General features: G+C 39.4%; 1 protein-coding gene across 1 annotated transcript in view; it reads left to right on the top strand.

Moving 5' to 3' along the window:
• LOC130037460 (collagen alpha-4(VI) chain-like) overlaps positions 1-17,397 on the top strand; it is a 125,060-nt gene that overhangs the window by 88,137 nt on the left and 19,526 nt on the right. Inside the window, 3 exon segments of the mRNA XM_056129304.1 lie at positions 1,599-1,634; positions 3,464-3,500; positions 5,476-5,969. Coding sequence (XP_055985279.1) covers positions 1,599-1,634; positions 3,464-3,500; positions 5,476-5,969 — 567 coding nt within the window.

The raw sequence follows: 17,397 nt of genomic DNA, 5'->3' as shown, positions 1-17,397 counted from the left end.
GGGAGATGACAAACTGAGGAGAAGCTATCTTATCTTGAGGTTTTGGGATAAGGACAGATGTCCTTATCTACTGATTTTTGACCCAGTCAGACCTATTTCACGTTCATGGGAACAGTGATGGGAAGCCCTAGGAGATGACTAGGGTAGGACTGAGGTCTGCTTAAAAATTTTTCTATACATGGAGAGTATCATGCTAAGTGAAATGAGTCAGAAAGAGAGGGACAGACATAGAAAGACTGCATTCATTTGTGGAATATAAAACAGCATAACATGAGACTGACATCTAAGGAGAGTAGATACATGGGACAAGAAGATTGCTCCATACCTGTTAGCCTGCCTCATGAGCAAAGGGGAGAAGGCAGCTGTAATAGAGAAGGGATCACTAAGAAAAAGATGGGTGGAGGAATCCGTCGGGATGGGAGATGTGTGAGAAAGTAGATAAAGGACCAAACATGATAACCTCTCAGTGTCTATATTGCAAACCATAATGCCCAAAAGTAGAGAGAGATTATGGGGAATCATGTCTGCCATGGAGGCAGAGGGAGAGTGGGAAAGGGGTTGTATACCGGGGATATTGGTGGTGGGGAATATGTACTGGTGGACAGATGGTTGTTTGATCATTGTGTGATTGTAACCCAAACATGAAAGCTTGTAACTATCTCACAGTGATTCAATAAAATTTTTAAAAAAGAATATATATGAAAAAAATTTGTCTATGGATGTAAAGTAGAAAGCAATCAATCTTGATCAAAAAATATTAATACATAAGGCTTAGCCTATAACAACCATGTTAGTAATCCCTTATACGAGGGCTTAATTCCTCCAGAGATACAAAAGTCTTCACACACTTTCTTCTAAGGAAATATTTTTTTGATCATTTTTAGCAAATTATTCACAAGAAACAATGCAAAATAAACTATTTAGGGCCTGCTATTAGGGAAAGGCTTGGGTGGTGATTGGGAAAATTCAAAATAATGGTGGTGAGAAGGTGTTGGAATATTGATTGTAATAAGCCATCACAAACAACTATACACAAATTGAATAAAATTTATGAGGCTGGAAAGATAGTAGAGCAGGCAAGTTCCTTGTCTTGTATGTGGGTTTGTTCTGGGTTTGATTCCTGTCATCCCATATGGTCCCTGGAACACCTCCATGAGTGATCCCTGAGCACAGAGCCAGGAGGAAACCCTGAACATCACTAGGTGTGGTCCAAAACAAATAAAAGTTTATTTATTTAGGATTATGAGGCATCCCCATTGTACTATCTCTCCAGCACCAACTGAGGTCTGCTTTAGAATTGTCTATGAATGGTGTCTGAATCTTGAATGATCTTTCCTAAATTTAATCCTAAACTGTGGCTTGGTCTCAAAATCACCTAGGTCTCTAAAAGTCTATGTGACCCATCTATAGATATCTCCTAGACACTGAGATCTGGGATAGACCTTGAATACTCTGACCTCTGAGGAAGAAAAGGGCAGAAGGTCATCTACATATATCTATGTACTGTGTAGAATTTTTTTCCCAGTATCTTGCTTACTCAGGAGAATAATGTGTGGAAATTTGAAATTCGTTTTAAACCTAAGTATCTGTCCTTTCAGGGCATCAAGGGCCTCAAAGGTTTGGCAGATCAAACGGTAGGTAAAGATTTTAACTCTATATTTTCCAAACACAACATTTTTCACTTTCATAAAATGGAAATCGATAAAGATTCTTTATTTTCTTCTCCTTAGTGCTTTATGTTTCTAGATTTTATTCTGGAATATTAAAGCATGTTAAACCAAGAAAAATGGTGGAATAGTATTTTCAATCCTGGAGGGATTCTGAACACTTTTGAGTATTTCTAGTTAGACCCAAGAAGACTGTATTATCTTCTACACAATGGTGGACTCTCAGGGCTGTCAAATACACGAGTGAGGGTGCACCTAGAACCCCTTATCTGCACAATGCGGGCATTGGTCCTCATACCCCATATTTTCCACGAGCTCTAGTTCTCAGGCCAACATGAAATCTGTTCTTTTCAGCTAAAAGATAATCAGTCTTGACCTCCACACATCTTTCTCAGACTCATAGGTCTATTTGGTCAGGAAAAAATTTCAGGAAAAGACAGTGAAGTAAAATGCTTTAAATTAGAAAATATGAGTGAGGGGAGAAAAGAGGGAACTCTGACCCCAAATTTGGGACCTGGATGACCCAGGATGAAGAGCACCAAGGGGAAAATTTGTACACCAGAGAATTGTGTGTGTAACCAGATGAAGTGCATGCAGCAGCTTTTGCAAAACTCCTCTGATAGGTCTTTTTCCAAGTTGCCAGGACTTGGAGCTTTTGGTGAAGAGTTCACTGTTAGGGGCTGTCAAGGTAGAAAGACAAATGGCCTCAATTCAGCCACATCAGGGTCGTTGTTCCTGCTGAATGATACCTTGATGGGTCTTGATGGGTCCTGGCCTTCGGGTTTGTTCCCAGTCTGGAGCTGCTGGCTGGAGATCCAACTGCTTTTTCAAATCCCTGCTTGGTTTTATGACTTAAAAAATTCATCTCCAAGGGGCAGCCCTATAGACCTACAGACTTTAATCTGAAAGCAAAGACTGAGGCTTCTACTTGTTTGTAATATGCTTTTTTGTTAAAAAAAAGTTCAAAATTGCTTATAAAGTATTTATAAACCAACCCCATTATATAGTATAGGCCTTTGTGTCTCATGGCACACTAGAAAAAACACTCAAAAGTTGCAATGGTTTTTCATGTCCCCAATACAAAACTACTTTTGAGAAATGGGGGTATGGAGTCAAATGAGGAATAGGAACTGTCAGGGGAGGGGCAAACAAATCTAAAGAAGGGATCAAAGGGGGAAAGCAGGCTTTTAGGGAAAGTATTTGTGTAGAAGTATTTGTGTAGCCTTCCTGGTAGTCAGTGTTTAGAAGTAGTAGGAATTGATCACTAGTGGTCTAAGAAATGAAGGTAATGTTCTACCTTCTATGCCAAGATTTCTAGATTTGGACTTTATAATCAGATTTTATTTTGTTTATTGTGAGGCAGATTAAAAACAAGAGTGTTTCTTATCCACCTATCCCTAATCATATACGGACATTATTACTGTTACTGTCATGTCCTCCCGTTCATCGATTTGCTCCAGCAGGCACCAGTAACGTCTCACAACAAATTGTGAGACTTGTTGTTACTGTTTTTGGCATATTGAATATGTCACGGGGAGTTTGCCAGGCTTTGCCTTGCAATGAGCATTATATTAAATGTAAAATATTTCAAATGCTTTAAAATATGCATGAAATTCAGAAAATATGACTAGCTCCATCTTTATGACAGAACTTTTATATTGGCTATTTTATGGAGAATGAAAAGCTTCACATTAGCATAGATAGTATCCATGTGACAGAAACTTCTAAATGACAGGGTAAGAAGGATATGCTTCATATTAAGCACAATCTTTTCTTTCCCTTCATTTTTTTAACAGCCTTGTGAAATTGTTGATTTCATCCGAGAAAACTGTCGTAAGTTGAAAATGGCTCCAGAGGAGCCAAAAGTGGGTTGGATCATGTACTGGGGGCATAGATTTGCCTATGGGTAGGATTAAAGTTTAGGAGTTGCCATTTTCATCATGAAAGGCTCTTGTAAATGAACATTTTGGGACTTTCCTTGGAAAAATAATCTTCTCCAATGTGGCCCAGCAAGAAAATAGTTGGAAGACACGCTATATCAATAATGAAGAAAAATTCCACTGAAATACAGCGTCTTGTTTTTAAAATGCAATGACAGTTAAGTAGATATGCATCTTGAGTTTCTTCTAAAAAGCATGAAAAGATAAACTGTTCTTTTTATTTCATTCATTTAAACAAAAATAGCTAGTTTCCCACAAGAAATGTATTGTGCTTTATTTACATTTACTTTCAAAATTGGAATTGGAACTCACCATACCTCAAGTAATCCTTTATCATGTTCCTAATTTGAAATTTATTTACTGTCCTCAATGAATTCCAGGATATTTGCATGCTTTAAGACACGCATTTTTCCTCTTACTCAACAAACTGCTTAACTTGGAACCAAGGGTTTTGTTTATAATCATCATCTTATATGTCATCTATATTTTATCCACTCCCAGTTGCTGTGTGGGGAAACTTGAAAGAAGGATTCTGAAAAGAAAAGCTAGAAATGAACAGCAAACCTGTAAATGTTAAATTAAAATAATGAACAAATTAGAACCTTGACAAGATGCACATTTTTGTATCTCAAATTGGAAGTATTAAAAGTAATAAAAAAATCTGACTAAATTTTGAAAATATTTAAAAAGTACACATTACCAATAAGTATATAAATTGGTATAGTCTCTCTCAAGAGCAATTTGACACTATAAAAACTCCCTAATTAAATTTATATTGGACTCTGAGTAGGAGAAATATGAACATACATATATATACAGGTATATATTAATCATTAAAACAAATTGGTGGGAAATATCATGAGATATTGAAATAGTAGAATAGATTTATTGCTCTTAATTTATAGACAGAATTGATTTATGTACTGAGAGACAATTCAGTGTAAAATATATCCTAAACTTTAACTTTCTTTAAATAAAATTGTTTATGTTTATATGAATACATAAATTAAAATATAAAATTTGAAATACTTTAAATATAAATTTTAATATAAAAATCCATTATACCAAATATGGGTATTATTTGTCAAGAACACTTTATTTTATTCCATGAAAATATGTTACTTTTGACATAAGCATAATAGTTTATATAATTAATATTATAGTCTCATATATGTTCAATAAATGTGAATACATATATAAAATTTTACAATAGTTTCATGTATTCATTAAATTTAAGTTTAGTTGAGTGTATTTTAAACATTCAATAGTGACAAAGACACCTTTTGCAAAACATTACAGCCTGTTAATAGCTGGTTCATGGTTGATCTGTTCACATTATGTAGAAATACACATGCTTTTTTTGTGCGTGTTTTTGTTTAGATGACTTTTGGGGTCTGAATGCTTTTTTCCAAAATTACTGCATGGTTAAGTTTTCTATTAAGGTTCAACTCTCACAAAAGGAGAGAAAAGAAGGATACTTTGTAAATGTTCAACCTTTCATTTTCTTCATCCACAATTAGGAAGATGGGAATCTCAATGGGAAATAGAGTCGCTATTTTGAATAACTGTATATCCACAGCCAGAAATCAGAAGTCAGACTTCTGAAATAAGAAAAATTGGATACCACATTTTGGGGAGCAGCTAGAATTTCTGTTTGGAGTTCTCAGAAGAAATGGTTTTTCACCTAGATGTATTTATGTAAGGAAAAAAATGTCACTAACTACAACAACTAATAATGTCTTCTCTCTCCCAAATAATTTCACTTCCAGCTTGTTTTAGAGGTAAATATGATTTCTTCTCCTCACTCATATCTTGTGTGTTTGGAAGACTTACAGAAAATCTTAAACCTATGTTATTGTTGCATTGAGGTGTTTCCAAGTGTCCCGCGTTCCCCACGGAAGTGGTCTTTGCCTTGGACATGTCGAATGATGTCACTCAGCAGGATTTTGAAAGAATGAGAGGCATTTTATTATCTCTGTTGAGGAAGATGGAAATAAGTGAGAGTAACTGCCCAACAGGTGCCCACGTGGCCATCGTTTCGTACAGCTCCCAAACGAATTACCTGATCCGCTTCTCAGACTACAAGGGGAAGCCCGCTCTCCTGCAGGCTGTGAGGAATATCCCTCTATGGCAGTCCTCTGGCATCAGGAACTTGGGGGACTCCATGAAGTTCGTGGCAAGGCATCTGTTCAAGCACGTGCGCTCAGGTATCCTCACGAGGAAAGTGGTGGTGTTCTTCCAGGCAGGCTTGGCCTACGGTGCCAATGCCATCAGCACTGCCACCCTGGAGCTCAGTGCCCTGGACATCACCTGCGCAATCATCACCTTCACAGAGGGGCACAACCTTCCAGAGGCCCTGCTGGTATGTTCTGGAACAGTTAGTGCGTGAGAATGGGGCGGTGGGGGAAGGCAGGGGAAGGGTGTAAACAAAGATTAAAGGCCCTTCTATCAAGGGCCATGTGAAGAACCATTCAGGAGTAGAGCCTCCCAGAAATTGTTGTGCATGGGGAGAGTGTTGGGTAGGGGTGGTGGTAGGGGTGATCTTATAGAGTAGTATTGCAAAAGGTCTCATTGTAAACTCTTGTTCTGCTGCTGTTACAAGGCCAACTGACCATTCTTCAGAACTTTATTGTGCTAGTTGCCCCATGACCATAATCTTATACTCACCCCCAAAATTCTACAAGGCAGGTATCATTGTATTTCTTGATTTCACAAATGAGAAAACTAAGGTTTAGAGCACTTAAGTATATAAAGATACATCAACACCTAGTTAGTGGTAGACTATTACCTGGCTTCTGTGCTTAACCCCTACACTAGATTGCATTGGGGAGTGGGGGGAAGGGGGAGGGGATGATCCATGGATTGTGGTTTTATTTATTTATTTGTTTATTTATTAAATTTGGGTATAAATTATATACCCACATAGCAATGTGTGTAAAATGCACCAATTTATTTATTTATTTTATTTTTTTATTAGTGAAATTCCATGAGGTACAGTTGTAGATTTACAAATTTTTGTGCTTGGGTTTCGATTATACAATGATCAAGTACCCATCTCTCCACCAGTGCCCATTTTCCACCACCATGCATCCCAGTATCCCTCCCACACCCATCCCCCTCATCCCACCCTCCCCCTGTGGCAGGGCATTCCCCCTTGTTCTCTTTCTCCTTTTGGGTATTGTGGTCTGCAAGAGAGGCATTGAGTGGCAATCACGTTCAGTCCATAGTCTACTTTCAACATGTATCTCCCCTCCTGGGAGGATCCTCCAAACACCCTTTATTTGGTGCTCCCTTCTCTATCTGAGTTGCCCTTTCCCTTAGAATGCCCGGCTGGCCTCTAAGTCATGGAGTAATCCTCCTGGTACTGATCTCGGCTATTCTTGGGTATTAATCTCATATTTTGTTACTTTATGTCCCCCAGATGAATGCAATCTTTTTATGTCTATCCCTCTCTTTCTGACTCATTTCGCTTAACATGATGCTTTCCATGTGGTACCACTTGTATGTAAAATTCATAACTTCATCTTTTCTAACAGCTACATAGTACTCCACTGTGTAGATATACCAAAGTTTCCTTAACCAGTCATCTGTTCTCAGGCACTCAGGTTTTTTCCAGATTCTGGCTATTGTAAAGAGTGCTGCAATGAACAAACAAGAAAATGCACTGATTTTTATTTATTTATTTATTCTGCATATACATTTTCTTTATTTTTTAAATTTTTAAATTTTTTTATTAGTGAAACGACATGAAGTACAGCTGTAGACTTACAAGCTTTTGTGCTTGGGTTTCAGTTGTACAATGATCAAGTACCCATCCCTCTACCAGTGCCCATTCTCCACCACCAATGATCACAGTAGCCCTTCCACCCTTCCACCCCATCCCTCCCCACCTCACCCTGCCTCTGTGGTAGGGCATTCCCTTTTGCTCTCTCTTTCCTTTTGGGCATAGTAGTTTGCAATAGAGGTATTGAGTGACCATCAAATTCGGTCTATAGTCTACTTTCAGCACGCATTTCGCATCTTGAGCATCCTTTACTTGGTGTTCCCTTCTCTATCTGAGCTGCCTTTTCCCCAAGCATGCGCTGCCAGCTTCCAAGCCCTGGAGCAGACCTCCTGGTACTTATCTCAACTATTCTTGGTTGTTTGACTCCCCTTCTGTTACTTTATATTCCCCAGATGAGTGCATTCGTTTTCTGTCCCTCTCTTTCTGACTCATTTCACTTAGAATGATACTTTCCATATAGAACCACTTGTATGTAAACTTCATGACTTCATCTTTTCTAACAGCTGCATAGTATTCCACTGTGTAGATGTACCAAAGTTTCTTTAGCCGGTCATCTGTTCTCAGGCACTCGGGTTTTGTTCCCCCCAAATTTTGGTTATTGTGAACAGTTCAGCAATGAACATGGAAGTGCAGATGTCATTTCAACTGTACTTTTTTTTCTTCTCTGGGATATGTTCCCAGGAGTGGTATTGTTAGGTCAAATGGGAGCTCAATTTCTAATTTTTTGAGAATTGTCCATACTGTGTTTCAAAAGGGCTGAACCACTCGGCATTCCCCACAGCAGTGAAGGAGAGTCCCTTTCTTGCCAAATCCATGCCAACACTGGTTGCTTTTGTTCTTTTGGATGTGGGCCAGTCTCTAGGGTGTGAGATTATATCTCATTGTTGTTTTGATCTGCATCTTCCTGATGATTAGTGATGTAGAACATTTTCTCATATGCCTTTTTGCCATTCAGATTTATTCTTTGAGAAAGTTTCTGTTAATTTCATAGACCCATTTTTTGAAGGGGTTGGATGTTTTCTTCTTGTGGAGTTCAGCCAGTACTTTGTATATCCTTGATGTCAACCCCTCATAAGATGGATATTGGGCGAATATCCTTTCCCATTCTGTAGACTGTCTTGTATTTTGGTCACTGTTTCTTTTGAGATGCAGAAGCTTCTTAGTTTTAGATAGTCCCATTTGTCTATCTGTGTTTTCACTTCCTTGGCCAGTGGCATGACATCTTTGAAGATACTGTTAGCTTCAATGTCGTGGAGGGTTTTGCCATCTTGTCTTCAATGTACCTTATGAATTCTGGTCTGATGTTGAGGTCTTTAATCCATTTTTATCTTACTTTTGTACATGGTGTTAGGTAGAGATGAGAGCCCACTTTTTTGCATGTAGCTGTCCAGTTTTGCCAGCACAATTTGGTAAAGAGGCTTTCCTTGCTCCACTTCATATTTCTTGCTCCCTTATCGAAGATTAGATGATCATATACTTGGGGGGAGATGTCAGTGCATTCAACCCTGTTCCATTGGTCTGCGGCTCTGCCTTTGTTCCAGTACCATACTGTTTTAATTATTACTGATTTGTAGTAGAGTTTGAGGTTGGGAAGGTTGATTCCTCCCATTTTCTTTTTCTCAAGAATTGCTTTAGATATTTCTGGGGGCGTATTGTTCCATATGAATTTCAGGAGTGTTTGCTCCATTTCTTTTTTTTTTTTTTTTTTTTTTTTTTTCTTTTTTTTATTAGTGAAAAACCATGAGGTGCAGTTATAGGCTTACAAATTTTGTGCTTGGGTTTCAGTTATACAATGATCAAGTCCCCATACCTCCACCAGTGCCCGTCATCCATCCCAATGGGTCCCAGCATCCCCCCCACCCTCATCCCCCCCCCCCCGTCCCATCCTGCCTCTGTGGCAGGGTATTCCCCCTTGTTCTCTCTCTCTTCTTTTGGGTACTGTGTTTTGCAAGAGAGGCTTTGAGTGGCAATCATGTTTGGTCTATCGACTACTTTTAGCATGCTTCTCCCACCCTGGGAGGGCCCTCACAACACCCTTCATTTGGTACTCTCTTCTCTATCTGAGCTTCCTTTTCACCTAGAGCCTGTGGCTGGCCTTCCATTCATGGAGCAAAATTCCTGGTACTAATCTCAGCCATTCCTGTGTGTCACTCTCCCTTTTTGTTGCTTTATGTTCCCCAGATGAATGCAATCTTTCTGTGTCTATCCCGCTCTTTCTGACTCATTTCGCTTAACATGATACTTTCCATGTAGTACCACTTGTATGTAAATTTCATAACTTCATCTTTTCTAACAGCTACATAGTACTCCATTGTGTAAATGTACCAAAGTTTCTTTAACCAGTCATCTGTTCTTGGGCACTCAGGTTTTTTCCAGATTCTGGCTATTGTAAAGAGTGCTGCAATGAACAAACAATTGCAGATGTCACTTCGACTATACCTTTTTGCCTCTCTGGGATATATTCCCAGGAGTGCTATAGCTGGGTCAAATGGGAGATCAAATTCTAATTTTTTGAGAGTCGTCCATACTGTTTTCCAAAAGGGTTGGACCAGCCGGCATTCCCACCAGCAGTGAAGGAGGGTCCCTTTCTCGCCACATCCGCGCCAGCACCAGTTGCTTTTGTTCTTGTGGATGTGGGCCAGTCTCTGTGGTGTGAAATGATATCTCATTGTTGTTTTGATCTGCATCTCTCTGATGATTAGTGATGTAGAGCATTTTCTCATGTGCCTTTTTGCCATTCGAATTTCTTCTTTGCGAAAGTTTCTGTTCATTTCCTCACCCCATTTTTTGATGGGGTTGGGTGATTTCTTCTTGTGGAGTTTAACCAGTACCTTGTATATCCTTGATATCAACCCCTTGTCGGATGTGTACTTGGTGAATATCCTTTCCCATTCTGTAGGCTGTCTTTGTATTTTGGTCACTGTTTCTTTGGAGGTGCAGAAGCTTCTTAGTTTAAGATAGTCCCATTTGTCTATCTCTGTTTTCACTTGCTCGGCTAGTGGCGTGACATCTTTGAAGATACCATTAGCTTCAATATCATGGAGAGTTTTGCCGACTTTGTCTTCAATAAACATTATGGATTCTGGTCTGATGTTGAGGTCATAAATCCATTTTGATCTTACTTTTGTGCATGGTGTTAGGCAGAGATCTGAGCCCACTTTTTTGCATGTAGCCGTCCAATTTTGCCAGCACAGTTTGTTGAAGAGGCTTTCCCTGCTCCATTTCACTTTTCTTGCCCCCTTATCAAAAATTAGATGATTATATGTTTGGGAGGAAATGTCAGTATATTCAACTCTGTTCCATTGGTCTGCAGCTCTGCTTTTGTTCCAGTACCATGCTGTTTTAATTATTACTGCCTTGTAGTAGAGTTTGAAGTTAGGGAGGTTGATTCCTCCCATTTTCTTTTTCCCAAGAATTGCTTTAGCTATTCGTGGGGGCTTATTGTTCCATATAAATTTCAGGAGTGTTTGCTCCATTTCTTTGAAGAATGTCATGGGTATCCTTATAGGGATTGCATTGAATTTGTATAGTGCTTTGGGAAGTATTGCCATTTTGATGATGTTGATTCTCCCCATCCATGAACAGGGGATATTTTTCCATTTCCTCGTGTCCTCTTTTATTTCCTGAAGTAGCGTTTTGTAGTTTTCCTTGTACAGGTCCTTTACTTCCTTAGTTAAGCTGATTCCTAGATACTTGATTTTCTGGGGCACAATTGTGAATGGGATTGTTTTCTTGATGTCACTTGCTTCTCTTTCACTATTTGCGTATAGGAATGCCATGGATTTTTGGGTATTGATTTTATAGCCTGCCACTTTACTATACAAGCCTATTGTTTCTAGGAGTTTCTTGGTAGAGGTTTTAGGGTTCTCTAAGTATAGTATCATGTCATCTGCGAATAGTGAGAGCTTAATTTCTTCTTTCCCTATCTGGATGCCCTTAATATCTTTTTCTTGCCTAATCGCTATTGCAAGTACTTCCAGTACTATATTGAACAGTAGTGGAGAGAGTGGGCATCCTTGTCTCGTCCCTGACCTTAGGGGGAAGGGTCTCAGTTTTTCCCCATTGAGGATGATGTTTGCTGTAGGTTTGTGGTAGATGGCTTTAACTATATTGAGGAAAGTCCCCTCTATCCCCATTTTGGCAAGGGTTTTCATCATGAATGGGTGCTGGATCTTGTCAAAAGCTTTCTCTGCGTCTATTGATATGATCATATGATTTTTATCTTTTCTTTTGTTGATATGATGGATTATGTTGATTGATTTCCGAATGTTGAACCATCCTTGCATCCCTGGGATGAATCCTACTTGGTCATGATGTATGATCTTTTTGATGAGTTGTTGTATTCTATTGGCTAGTATTTTGTTGAGAATCTTCGCATCCGTGTTCATCAGGGATATTGGCCTGTAGTTTTCTTTTCTTGTGGTGTCTTTGTTTCCTTTTGGTATTAGAGAGATATGGGCTTCATAGAAGCTGTTTGGGAGAGTTTCTGTTTTTTCAATTTCCTGGAAAAGCTTGAGAAGAATTGGCAATAGGTCCTCTTTAAATGTTTGGAAAAATTCGCTAGTAAATCCGTCTGGGCCTGGGCTTTTGTTTTTGGGAAGACTTTTGATTACAGTTTCAATTTCCTTGATGTGAATGGGTCTATTCAGGTACTCTATATCTTCTTGATTCAGCTTTGGGAGATGGTAGAGATCCAGGAATTTATCCATTTCTTCTAGGTTCTCGTGTTTCGTGGCATAGAGACTTTCAAAGTAGTCTCTGATGATCTCTTGAATTTCTTTAGTTTCTGTTGTGATATCCCCATTCTTATTTCTGATTCGATTTATTAGGGTTCTCTCTCTCTGTTTCTTTGTGAGTGTTGCTAGTGGTTTATCTATCTTATTTATTTTCTCGAAGAACCAGCTCTTGGTTTCATTGATCTTTCGGATTGTTTCTTTGTTTTCCATGTCGTTGATTTCTGCTCTAAGTTTTATGATCTCTTTCCTTCTGCCTGATTTAGGCTCTTTCTGTTGATCCTTTTCTAAGGTCTTGAGCTGTGAGGTCAAATTGTTTATGTGCATCGTTTCTATCGACTTAAGATAGGCTTGCAGAGCTATAAATTTTCCCCTTAATACAGCTTTCGCTGCATCCCATAAGTTCTGGTAGTTTGTGTCTTCATTCTCATTTGTTTCCAGGTATCTTTTGATTTCATCCTTGACTTCGTTCCTGACCCACTCATTGTTCAGCATCGAGTTGTTTAATTTCCAGGTGTTTGATTTGGTTCTCCGTGTCTGTGTGTGATTCACTTCTATCCTCAGTGCATCATGGTCTGAAAAGATGGCTGATACTATTTCTATCTTCTTGATTCTGTTGAGGTATGTTTTGTGTCCTAGCACATGGTCTATTTTGGAAAATGTTCCGTGCGCACTGGAGAAGAATGTGTATTCTTTCTTTTTGGGGTGTAAAGCCCTGTATAAGTCCATAAGCCCTTTCTCTTCTATTACTTCTTTCAAAGCCAATAATTCCTTGCTGGGTTTTGTTCGTGTTGATCTATCCAGAGGTGATAAGGCGATGTTGAAGTCTCCAAGTACTATTGTGTTGGTAGTGATGTCCTCCTTAAAATCTGTTAGCAGTTGTTTTAAATATTTAGCTGTTCCCTCATTAGGTGCGTATACATTTAAGAGTGTGATTTCTTCCTGTTGTACGTATCCCTTGATGAAGAGAAAATAGCCTTCACTGTCCCTTCTAATCTTTTTCAAGGTGAAATTAATGTTGTCAGATACTAGTATGGCCACCCCAGCTTTTTTGAAGGAGTTGTTTGCTTGCAGGATTGTATTCCATCCTTTGACTTTGAGTCTGTGTTTGCTCTGGCTGTTGAGGTGAGTTTCTTGTAGGCAGCAGAATGTTGGGTTCTGTCTCTGTATCCATTTTGCCACTCTGTGTCTCTTAACTGGTGAATTTAGACCGTTGACATTGAGAGAGAGAATGGTTATGGGGTTTTGTGTCATGTTTCTGTGCAGGTGTGTTGTGGTTGTAGGGTTTGTCTTTTCTTATAGTAGCCCCTTTAGGCCTTGCTTTAGGTTTGGTTTTGAGTCTATGAAGTTCCTGAGCTGCTGTTTATCTATAAAATAATGTACTGTTCCTTCGATTTTGAGGGAGAGTTTAGCCGGGTAGAGTATTCTTGGGGAAGCATTCATTTCCATGAGTTTTTTGACTATATCTCGCCACTGCCTTCGGGCTTGTAGGGTTTCCTCTGATAGGTCTGCTGTGAATCTAAGGGATGCTCCTTTGTATGTGATTTCCTTCTTTGCTCTTGCTGCTTGCAGTATTGTGTCTCTATCGGCAGTATCAATCATTCTAAGTATGATATGTCTTGGAGTGTTTTTGTTGGGGTCTCTTTTAGCTGGCACCCTTCGGGCTCCTTGAACCTGAATGTCTGCATTGTGCAGCTCTGGGAAGTTTTCAGCAATGATTTGTTTGACGGTGTTTTTTTCATTGGGATTGTTTCCCTGAGGTTCAGGTAGTCCCATGATTCTAATATTGTTCCTCTTGGAGTCATCTGCTAGGACTCTGATTCTCTGTAGAGCCATTTTGAGGTCCCTTGCCAGTGTTTGTTGTTGCGTGTTGGCTTGTTGCAGCTGATCTTCCAGGTCACTGATTCTCTCTTCAGCTGCGGTCATTCTATTTTTAAGAGAAGAAACTGAATTTCTCATTTCATCTATGGAATCTTTTAATCGTGACATTTCTGCCCTCATTTCTTCTCGTAATTTGTCGATTTTTTCTGTGGTGTTACTGGCTGTCTGTCTGACTGTTTCATTGAGTTGATTGAACATCTTGATGACTTCGAACCTGAATTCTATGTCAGAGAGGTCCCTTAGGTGAGCTGTATTGACAGAATGGTCTAGATTGTTTTCGTTGTTCTCCCCTTGTGTTGGAGATTTTCTTTGTTTCTTCATATTGCTGAGTAGATTGGGTTACTAGATTCCTTGGGTAGTAGGTTCCTTAGTGTAGGAAAACAACCTGCGGCCGCGTTAGCGGCCGCCCGCTGGAAATTAAGCCACGCCCACTTTTGAGGCCACGCCCACTTTGAGGAGGCCACGCCTCTACAGAACCCTGGGTTTGGGATGAGATGGGCGCCGCCGTCAGGTCAGGAGTGAAGAGGGCAGGGCAGACGCTCAAAACTGCTTCTCTTCAGGCATCACGGGGGACACCTGGGGTCCTGCAGGGAAAGATGGAGGTCCCAGGGTCGCGAGCCGGCAGTTCAACAGCAGGGCACACCCCTGGTCTTGGAGAGATGGACAGTGGAGATGCTTGGAATCTGGACAGGTAAGGCAGAAATTCTTTTTTCCGCTCCTGACCTTCCGCAACCACGAGACCCGCCTGCACTTCCGCACAGAACGCCAAGGCCGGTAGATCTCCATTTCTTTGAGGAATGTCATGGGTATCCTTATAGGGATCGCATTGAATTTGTACAATGCTATGGAGTGTATTGCCATATCCCAGAGTTTCTTGGTAGAGGTTTTAGGGTTCTCTAAGTATAGTATCATATCACCTGTGAATAGTGAGAGCTTGATTTCTTCCTTTCCTACCTGAATGCCCTTAATATCTTTTTCTTGCCTAACTGCTATTGCAAGCACTTCCAGTGCTATATTAAATAGCAGTGGAGAGAGTGGGAATCCTTGTCTGCTCCCTAATCTTAGAGAAAAGGCTCTTAGTTTTTCCCCATTGAAGATGATCCTTGCCATAGGCTTGTGGTAGATGGCTTTAACTATATTGAGGAAAGTCCTTTCTATACCCATTTTGGTGAGGGTTTTCATCATAAACGGGTGCTGGATCTTGTCAAATGCTTTCTCTGCATCTATTGATATGATCATATGGTTTTTATCTTTTCTTTTGTTGTCATGATGGATTATGTTGATTGATTTCTGAATGTTAAATCATCCTTGCATCTCCGGGATGAATGCCACTTGGTCATGGTGTATGATCTTTTTGATGAATTGTTGAATTCTATTTGCTAGTATTTTGTTGAAAATATTCGCATCCGTGTTCATCGGGGATATTGGCTTGTAGTTTTCTTTTCTTGTGGTTTCTTTGTTTCCTTTTGGTATTAGAGAGATATGAGCTTCCTAGAAACTGTTTGGGAGAGTTTTTGTTTCTTCAATTTCTTGGAAAAGCTTAAGAAGAACTGACAATAGGTCCTCTTTAAATGTTTGGAAAAATTTGGTATTGAATCCATCTGGACCTGGGCTTTTGTTTTTGGGTAGACTTTTGATCACAGTTTCAATTTCCTTGATATTAATAAGACTATACAGGTATTCTAGATCTTCCTGATTCAGCCTTGGGAGATTATAGGAATCCAGGAGTTTATTCATTTCTTCTAGGTTCTCTTGTTTTGTGGCATACAGACTTTCAAAGTAGTCTCTGATGATCTTCTGAATTTCTTTGGTTTCTGTTGTGATATCCCCCTTCTCATTTCTGATTCGGTTTATTAGGGTTCTCTCTTTCTTTGTGTGTCTTGCTAATGGTTTATCTATCTTGTTTAGTTTCTTGAAGAACCAGATCTTAGTGTCATTGATCTTTCGGCTGCTTTTTGGGTTTCCATGTCGTTGATTTCTGCTCTAAGTTTTATTATCTCTTTCTTTCTGCCTAGTTTGGGCTCCCTTTGTTGGTCCTTTTCTAAGATCTTGAGCTGTGAAGTCAAGTTGTTTATGTGGGCCCTTTCTTCCTTCCTGAGAAATGCTTGCAAAGCTATACAATTTCCCCTTAACACGGCTTTAGCTGCATCCCACAGGTTCTGGTAACTCGTGTCTTCATTCTCATTTGTTTACAGATATCTTTTGATTTCTTCCTTCATTTCTTTCCTGACCCACTTGTTGTTCAACATTGAGTTGTTTAATTTCCAGGTGTTTTATTTGGTTTTCTGCATCTGTACATGATTAACTTCTATCTTTAGTGCATTGTGGTCTGAGAGGATTGTTGATACAATGTCTATCTTCCTGATTCTGTTGAGATATGCTTTGTGGCTCAGCACATGATCTATTCTGGAAAATTTTCCATGTGCACTGGAAAAGAATGCGTTTTCTTTTTTGGGGGGATATAAAGTCCTGTATAGATATATTAACCCTATGTCTTCTATTAATTCCTTCAGAGCCATTATTTCCTTGCTGAGTTTTAATCTTCTTGATCTATCCAGGGGTAATAAGGTGGTGTTGAAGTCCCCAACTACTATTGTGTTGCTCGCAATATCCTTCTTAAGGTCTGCTAGCAGTTGTAGGTATTTGGCTTGTCCCTCATTAGATGCATATACATTTAGGAGTGTTTCTGCTGTACATATCCCTTGATTAATAAAAAATGGCCTTCACTGTCCCTTATAATCTTTTTCAACCTGAAATTTATGTTGTCTGATACTAGTAAGGTCACTCCAGCTTTTTTGAGGGGGTTGTTTGCTTACAGGTTTGTTTTCCATCCTTTTACTTTGAGTCTGTGTTTCTTCTGATTGTTCAGATATGTTTCTTGTAGGCAGCAGAATGTTGGGTTCTGTCTCTGAAATTATTTTGTCACTCTGTGTCCCTTAATTGGTGAATTTAGACCATTGACGTTGAGAGAGATTATTGTCATGGAGTTTTGTGTCATCTTTCTGTAAGCATTTGTCGTGCTTGTAAGAGTTTTTCTTGTCTTACAGTGGCCCCTTTAGCCCTTCTTTTAGGTTTGGTTTTGAGTCTATGAAAGTTCCTGAGCTGTTATCCACAAAATACTGTACCGTTCCTTCGAGTTTGAGTGAGAGTTTAGCCGGATAAAGTATTCTTGGTGAAGCATTCATTTCAGTGAGTTTTTTCACTATATCCCACCATTGCCTTTGGGCTTGGAGGGTTTCCTATGATAGGTCTGCTGTGATTCTAAGGGGTGCTCCTTTGTATGTGATTTCCTTCTTTGACCTTGCTGCTTGCAGTATTGTGTCTCTATCCGTGGTATCCATTATTCTAACTATGATATGTCTTGGAGTATTTTTGTTAGGGTCTCTTTTAGC

This window comes from Sorex fumeus, unplaced genomic scaffold, assembly GCF_029834395.1.
Source record: "Sorex fumeus unplaced genomic scaffold, SorFum_2.1 ptg000072l, whole genome shotgun sequence".
NCBI lineage: Eukaryota > Metazoa > Chordata > Mammalia > Eulipotyphla > Soricidae > Sorex > Sorex fumeus.
The sequence above is the reverse complement of the archived record's forward strand: the minus strand, read 5'-3'. Positions and strand labels throughout refer to the sequence as shown.